The sequence below is a fragment of the Sycon ciliatum genome, chromosome 5, assembly GCF_964019385.1.
Source record: "Sycon ciliatum chromosome 5, ocSycCili1.1, whole genome shotgun sequence".
NCBI lineage: Eukaryota > Metazoa > Porifera > Calcarea > Leucosolenida > Sycettidae > Sycon > Sycon ciliatum.
The window spans coordinates 38,375,927-38,384,454 of NC_088647.1; the positions used below are offsets into that span (position 1 = coordinate 38,375,927).

Genomic DNA, 8,528 nt, shown 5'->3' on the forward strand with positions numbered 1-8,528 from the left:
GGGGGCGGGGTTACAACTGGTCGCGAAATAAAAGTCACACCTGCATGCGACATGAGGGGGTTGCTGTGCACCCACATACTTAGGCAATAGCAAAGTCACACCTTAGTGGATCCAAAAATAGAAATCTGATGTCAACTTACTACTCCCTGGCCGTTTTGACGTCATCACTTTCAAGCCCTATAGCCAATAGAGTCATCTTTCCAAGATTCCTTTTGAGTCTCTCTCCCCTCTCCCGGGGAGACCCACGTGACCCAGTTTTGGCAGTGAGCAACAAGTACAAGTGTGTGTGTGTGTGTGTGTTTGTGTATGTGTGTGTGTGGGTATGCTTGCGTCCATAGCCCTTCCAAAGACCCTTGGAGTGCCTGAGGACATTGGTCACATCGTACGGGAGCGGCGTTTACGCTGGCTTGGACACGTGACACGGATGGAAGATGACCGGTTGCCCAAGTGTGTTCTCTTCGGCGAACTGCCTGCCCCGCGTCCCGCGCATGGTCCAGGCAAGAGGTGGAGGGACGTCATTATGGATGACGTTTCGTCGGTTGAGCCACCAGTACCAACATGTGGATGGTACTGTTGAGTTCGAAACAGGACGACTGCCGACATATCCAGACATTACAACGGGAACAGGTAGGTTGGGGGAACGACATTTATTATACTAGTAGACGACGAGACAAGAGACCAAGACGAACGAAACGACTACATTGAAGAGTGAGAAAAGAGAGAGCGAGATCAAGTCTAAACGGCAAGATAAAGGGCCTGGGTAGCTATGGCAAATATGGGCGCGCAAGTAGCTACCCAGGCCAACGGAGCAAAAGGAGACAAAAGGTGCGTACGCAAGTGCATGCAGGCCAGCTAGAAAATGTACGGGAGGTGGTACCTAACATACCACCCCTCCATGAAAAAATCCCGCGTCCTCGCGGAGAGAAAAAAAAAGAGAGAAAAAGATTTTAAAAAACGACTGAAGGAGAAAAAACACACACAACGCACGGGCCTCACAAAAGTGTGGACTAAAAAATGCACTACAGATCATGACAACCGTCAACGTTCCTGTACTACTCATACTATAGTGTGTACATTGCCAATAACAACGGGCCCAAACACCCCTTCAAAACATGGCACAAAAAATAACTATTGGAGTTCAACGAGGGACTTGAATTGTATTCTGATGACTAGTATTTTGCACGGCTAATAGAGCCTAGTTACACTTTAATATACGACATAAATAAGAGAGCGTGGCTCACCATGATCGGACCCCTAATATTAATGAAGGACACCCCCGCGCACACACACTACAAAAAAAATTCACGAAAATAAATTTGACGAAGAAGGAACGCATACAAAAAAAAAGAAAGAGAGAAATGTAGCTGACCTGCATGGCTTGAACGACACGAGGTTGACATCAGACGAGACGAGGTTGATAGAGACGAGACGAGGTTGGCGTAGGAGAGACGAGACTGACATGGACGAGACGAGGTTGACATAGACGAGACGAATGGTGGTTGAGGACGGCTGGGCATGGGATGATCTCAGGGTCGTGGGTCGATCAATAATCGGGCGCCAATGTTGAGTTCGAAACAGGACGACTGACAACGGGAACAAGTTAGTGGGAACGACATTTATTAGAGACGACGAGACAAGAGACCAAGACGAACGAAACGACTACATTGAAGAGTGAGAAAAGAGAGAGCGAGATCAAGTCTAAACGGCAAGATAAAGGGCCTGGGTAGCTATGGCAAATATGGGCGCGCAAGTAGCTACCCAGGCCAACGGAGCAAAAGGAGACAAAAGGTGCGTACGCAAGTGCATGCAGGCCAGCTAGAAAATGTACGGGAGGTGGTACCTAACAGTACGGTGCAGCCCAGAACAGTCCGGAGTGGCGTACAATTGCCCGTCGACCACCCAAGGCACCCTCTGCTGCTGGCTACGGTTGCGCCTGCGGCCGCATGTTCCGTCAAAGCGGCGACCTGAAACGCCATCAGTCGTTCTGTTGTGGACTGGAGAAATAACTATGCGCTATCATTGCTACGCAATGGGCAAAGTCAAGGTGTGTGTGTGTGTACAGCATGTGTGTGCGTGTATGTGTGTGTGTACCGTATATGTGTGTGTGTGTGTGTGTGTGTGTGTGTGTGTGTGTTTGCACAGTATGTGTGTGTGTGTATTGTGTGCCACGAACCTTTCTGCCGGTTGCTGCCATATTAGTCCTTTCTCTATCATTGCCTCTGGCAATGGGCAAGTTCAAGGTTCAAGTATGTGTGTGTGTATTGTCATGCACACACCCGTGTGTGGTTGTGTTGGCTAGACAAGGTGACCGTGCATGGGCACGAGGTTTCCGTCATGTCGATGGTACATGTATTGGAATTACGTACCGTATTTTCTGGAGACAACGCCGCACTTTGAACACTCAAATTTCACCCAAAAGAATGGCTTATATTCCAATGACCAAAATAACAGTGATCATCAAATAGATGTCTGTATTTCATGGCAAAAAAATGTGGGGGGGGGGGGGGGAGGGGGTGCCGCTTATACTCCGGAAAATACAATACTGTATGACTTGTAATGTAAAATATAAAATTCTCTTAACCTTGTTAGTGGAATTTGTGTCATTACTCAGAGGGTATGGGTTGCAACGCCTTGTTGGTTATTTGTAGGAACAAAAAGTTACGCTATAATGTCCACTAACACCACCAGTTACTTGACAATCAGCTCATGCATGTTGAATCTTTAGAGCCACGCAAGTTGTGTGCTATGTTGCTATGTGTCCTTGAATCTTGGTTTGACCATACTGTCCAATGGTCTTGCCAGTATCGTCATGGACATGCATGTACATCGGCCTTCACAGCTAAGACTTTCAGCTTGTGCTTGTCTTGGTTGTGCTCACCTTCCCCTCCTATCTTATCATATAACTAAGAACATTCCAAGTTGGAATGCTGTTGGAGTGCGCATGCAAGACTTGCTAGAGCTAATAGCCAGTTAGTTGTAGAAGGTCAGTACCGTCGGTTAGTGATGGGGCGTTCTGGCGAGATGGGGCGCTTTTGTGCTACTTGACGGTCCAGTACTAGTGTTTGAGTTTGAGTTTGATAGAAGAGTGTACTTGACTCTATTCAGTCTCACACACTACACCAATGTCATGCTGGCAGGCATGTGAGTTCACGTTTCCCCGGCCGTGTCGTCAACTCACTGCGAACGGTTCAAATAGCAACACCCGCCCAATAAGGGAAGTTGTGAGGACAAATGCGGGAAATTGGAACTGCAAACAACTTGTGTGTAAACTACTTCTACTTCTGCCTAAGCTAATGAAACATTTGCTGTTGCTGCTTCTGCTGCTGTTGTTTCTGCTGCTGTTGCTGCTGTTGCTGCTCTTGTTTCTGCTGCTGTTGCTGCTGCTGTTGTTTCTGCTGCTGTTGCTGCTTCTGCTGCTCTTGTTTCTGCTTCTGCTGTTGCTGTTTCTGCTACTGTTGCTGCTTCTGCTGCTGTTGTTTCTGCTGCTGTTGCTGCTGTTGCTGCTTCTGCTGCTCTTGTTTCTGCTGCTGTTGCTGCTTCTGCTGCTCTTGTTTCTGCTGCTGTTGCTGCTGCTGCTGTTGTTTCTGCTGCTGTTGCTGCTTCTGCTGCTCTTGTTTCTGCTGCTGTTGCTGCTGCTGCTGTTCTTGTTCTTGTTCTTGGTTTCTTCTCTGCAGTATGCCGCTTTATCGGCTGAGAACCAACGGTCTTACGGTAGCACCATTCGCCGTGTATCAGGAGGTATGGCAGGAAGCTTGTAGAGTCTTTGCTCAATGTTGTTTCGCTCTGCTGCAATTGATCTTCTCTTATCGTGCAAGTGATCAGCCATGCATGTGTACAGTGTGTACAGGTCAGGCCAGAGAAATTTAACCGCATCATGAATAAAGTAGCGCCGCACCCAAGTGTGCAGGGTAGTGTGTGTGTGTGTGCGTGTGCATGCGTGTGTGTGTGTGTGTGTGCGTGTGTGTGTGCGTGTGTGTGTGTATGTGTGTGTGTGTGTGTGGGTGGTGCTAAGGCCAGCGCTACTTTATTCATGAGGTTGAATTTCTCTGGCCAGGACTTTAGTGTGTGTGCACAGCCTGCAAGTCTGCTTGATTGAGAGACCTCTACACTCACAACTGACTACCAGTGCAGTACCATCGGTCGACGAAGAACTCGGGGGGGGGGGGGGGGGGGTCAGCCTCCTAGCCTAGGTCGTTCTTGTTGCTTGGTGAAATTCTAGCCTGGTCATTTCCCGGCGCTCCTTTCTTCGGCGCCCGACAGTCCTGTAGTGGAAAGTACTGCGAAAGCGCCCGGTTTCACGAAAGAGAGCGACAGAGCACCCTGCTGTCTCTAATTCACACTAATTCTCTTATCACTAATAGCCTCCTGCAGCACAGTGATAGCTTGAATTCTTTGTCTACAGGATACCTAGTAGTAGTGGTTTGGCTTATCTGAAGCAGAGTGAATCCCCTCTCTTGTTTCGCTGTGTCTGAAACCATGCTGTTTGCCTGCTGTTGATGATGTTTACCGATGTACAGCGAATCGTGCGCAGCAATGTAGCACCGATGAGTTTGAGTGCTGGATTTGCTATGATGTGGAAAGTCGCGAGTCCGGACCGTTGATCTGCCCGTGTGATTGCAAGGGAGGCACGGCTGCTGTGCATCACAACTGCTTGAAGCGATGGCTACTGGAGGTCAGTGCTACTACTAGTAGTATTGTACATGCAGTGCTGTAGTAGCTGACATCAGCCAGTGCTGCTACACTGTGTAATGACTTACTGATAGCTGACATCAGCCAGTGTATGCAGTGCTAGACTGTGTAATGACTTACTGATAGCTGCCATCAGGTAGTGTATGCAGTGCTAGACTGTGTAATGACTTACTGATAGCTGACATCAGCCAGTGCTACACAGTGCTACACTGTGTAATGACTTACTGATAGCTGAGATCAGCTAGTGTATGCAGTGCTAGACTGTGTAATGACTTACTGGTAGCTGACATCAGGTAGTGTATGCAGTGCTAGACTGTGTAATGACTTACTGATAGCTGAGATCAGGTAGTGTATGCAGTGCTAGACTGTGTAATGACTTACTGATAGCTGACATCAGGTAGTGTATGCAGTGCTAGACTGTGTAATGACTTACTGATAGCTGAGATCAGGTAGTGTATGCAGTGCTAGACTGTGTAATGACTTACTGATAGCTGAGATCAGGTAGTGTATGCAGTGCTAGACAATGCAGTTCTATGCACTGTAGCTGCAGAGAGTATGTGGGTACATGGTGGTGGTGGGGGGGGGGGGGGGGGGAGATATGTGATTCACGTATGTGTCTGTGTGGCGCCCGGAAGAAGGGGGGGGGGGGGGGGTGTGTGATATCTGATTCGCGCGCGTGTGTGTGGCGCCCGAAAGAGGGCGGGGCGGGGGGGGGGGGGGGGGGGGGGGTGATACCTGGTTCACATGCTCACCACTCTGACATGGGATATAATCATATTCCTTATCCCAGTGATCAGTGATGTGTGGGATATGGCATAACCCTAGTGATCAGTGATGTGTGTGTGTGTGTGTGTGTGTGTGTGTGTGTGTGTGTGTGTGTGTGTGTGTGTGTGTGTGTGTGTGTGTGTGTGTGTGTACATGGTGTGTTTTCTTTGAAAACCAAAGCGCAGGATTGCTTTTGATTGCCCGTTCATTGTAGCTTGTGTTGAATTCTTGCGCTTGGTACTAACTTTGATTGCACGTCAGCATGCTGGCACATTGTCTGTCTAGCCGTGCATCGTTTTAAAATGAAGTTCTGTGCTTCTGTGCTTCCCTGTGTCCATGTCTGTGTTTGTGTGTGTTTGTGTCTGTGTGTTTTTGTGTCTGTGTGTGTTTGTGTCTGTGTGTGTTGTGTCTGTGTGTGTTTGTGTCTGTGTGTGTTTGTGTTGTGTCTGTGTGTGTGTCTGTGTGTTTGTGTGTGTGTGTCTCTGTGTCTGTATGTGTTTGTGTGTGTCTGTGTGTCTGTGTGTCGATATGAGCAGCAAGGAGAGTTGTCTCAGCGCAAGGTCCCTCAGTGTGACATCTGCAAGAAGCCTGTGAGTGTAATTGCTCAAGATGCAACGTGTTTTTTTCTTCTTCTTTTGCATCAGCTGTTATCTTCCTCGTGCATTTCTATGGCTAATGTAGCTGTTGCATTTTGTTTGAGGGGCCTGGACCCTTTGTACTGCAGCATTTGCCCTGAGACTACAAGAGCCATGTTCTATCAGAGATATCAGTGCAGGTTTGCTGAGTATCAGTGCTGCAGTGGTGGTGGTGCTGGTGGCGGCGGCGGCGGTGGTGGTGGTAGTGGTGGTGCTGGTGCTGGTGCTGGTGCTGGTGGTGGTGCTGCTGGTGGTGCTGGTGGTAGTGGCGGTGGTGGTAGTGGCGGTGCTGGTGGTGGTGGTGTTGGTGGTGGTGGTGCTGGCAGTGGTGCTGGTGCTGGTGCTGGTGGTAGTGGCGGTGGTGGTGGTGCTGGTGCTGGTGGTGGTGGTGGTGGTGTTGGTGCTGGTGGTGGTGGTGGTGGCGGCGGCGGCGGTGCTGGTGCTGGTGGCAGCAGTGGACAAGAATTGATTATACATATTCTCCCGTACATGTACAGTGGAACACACGTCTTGTACATACCGGTACTCTGATCAAGACATACCTACTCTCTTGCTTTGTGCAGTCATCACAGTGTCCGGAGCACACCAGTATATTTATACATACTCAAGTGTGTTGGGATAAGGGGCTATCCGGCATTATCGATAATTTTCACGAAACGAAAAAAAAGTTTAGTTAGGACCCTTCCCCACCCACCCATACATGTATTAAAACAAAACTTTTTTTCTCTTCGTGTAAAAGATGGATAATTGTGGACGGCCCCTAAGAAGTACAGTGTTGCTAAATGAAATCCCGTCGCGTCGCTCAAGTACACGCCGGACGTTGTGCAGCCCTAGACCTGTCAACACTAGGCTGTGAAATAATGTAAGACACAAACTTGAGTGTCACGGCTGAATTAGGGGATGAGCGGCACTGCAACTTGGATACTTTTTTAAAGAACACTTTCCTGCTGCCCATCCTGGGGGTACGTCTTATCAGATTACTATGGAGTACTGACCCAGCAGTGTCTGTACATTGATGATACTATGGAGTACTGACTGGCAGTGTCTGTACATTGATGATACTATGGAGTACTGACTGGCAGTGTCTGTACATTGATGATACTATGGAGTACTGACTGGCAGTGTCTGTACATTGATGATACAGGTCCTCCCTCGTTAGTAGATAATCTCTGGGCCATCGAAAAAGTTATCTTATAACGAGACTTATCTTGTAGCAGGACTTGCAGCTAAAGGTGAAATAGGCACTTCTTCGTACTTACCGGGGCTACCCTCGATACAACATAATTTATCGATGCTTCAACTCGTTATAAGATAATTGAAAATCTCCAAGTTACTCCAACATAACTCTTCCTTGGATGCAAAGGATCGTCCATATTCACGAATACATAGACATAATACGTTTCCTCTTCCTGCTTTATCCTACGTGTTTTGGCCTTGGTCCTGCATGGTCAATATTATCTTATACTGAGGGTTTGGCACTCCAGGGACCTGGGCAAAGGGTCGTTATAACGGATTTTATGTACTAACGGATTATGTTGTAACCGGACCTGTAAACAGTTGTATAGACCACGTTTTGCCAGGGGATTTCAGATTTCTATTTACTAACGGGGGTTATGTAGTAACCGGACTCGTTATAATGAGGGAGGACCTGTACTATGGAGTACTGACTGGCAGTGTCTGTACATTGATGATACTATGGAGTACTGACTGGCAGTGTCTGTACATTGATGATACTATGGAGTACTGACTGGCAGTGTCTGTACATTGATGATACTATGGAGTACTGACTGGCAGTGTTTGTACATTGATGATACTATGGAGTACTGACTGGCAGTGTCTGTACATTGATGATACTATGGAGTACTGACTGGCAGTGTCTGTACATTGATGATACTATGGAGTACTGACTGGCAGTGTCTGTACATTGATGATACAGGTCCTCCCTCGTTAGTAGATAATCTCTGGGCCATCGAAAAAGTTATCTTATAACGAGACTTATCTTGTAGCAGGACTTGCAGCTAAAGGTGAAATAGGCACTACTTCGTACTTACCGGGGCTACCCTCGATACAACATAATTTATCGATGCTTCAACTCGTTATAAGATAATTGAAAATCTCCAAGTTACTCCAACATAACTCTTCCTTGGATGCAAAGGATCGTCCATATTCACGAATACATAGACATAATACGTTTCCTCTTCCTGCTTTATCCTACGTGTTTTGGCCTTGGTCCTGCATGGTCAATATTATCTTATACTGAGGGTTTGGCACTCCAGGGACCTGGGCAAAGGGTCGTTATAACGGATTTTATGTACTAACGGATTATGTTGTAACCGGACCTGTAAACAGTTGTATAGACCACGTTTTGCCAGGGGATTTCAGATTTCTATTTACTAACGGGGGTTATGTAGTAACCGGACTCGTTATAATGAGGGAGGA

General features: G+C 47.6%; 1 protein-coding gene across 2 annotated transcripts in view; it reads left to right on the forward strand.

The window, feature by feature from the left end:
* The first annotated feature begins 414 nt into the window (after positions 1-414).
* The window catches only part of LOC135818609 (E3 ubiquitin-protein ligase MARCHF2-like), a 12,172-nt gene continuing 4,058 nt past the window's right edge, over positions 415-8,528 (forward strand). Inside the window, exons 1-4 of one of the 2 annotated variants that reach the window (XM_065331995.1) lie at positions 415-627; positions 3,675-3,738; positions 4,518-4,672; positions 5,991-6,044. In XM_065331995.1, coding sequence (XP_065188067.1) covers positions 559-627; positions 3,675-3,738; positions 4,518-4,672; positions 5,991-6,044 — 342 coding nt within the window. In that variant the 5' untranslated portion in view covers positions 415-558. Of the gene's footprint in view, positions 628-1,891; positions 2,045-3,674; positions 3,739-4,517; positions 4,673-5,990; positions 6,045-8,528 lie in introns of those variants that run through there. The other variant, XM_065331993.1, reaches the window with a different exon arrangement.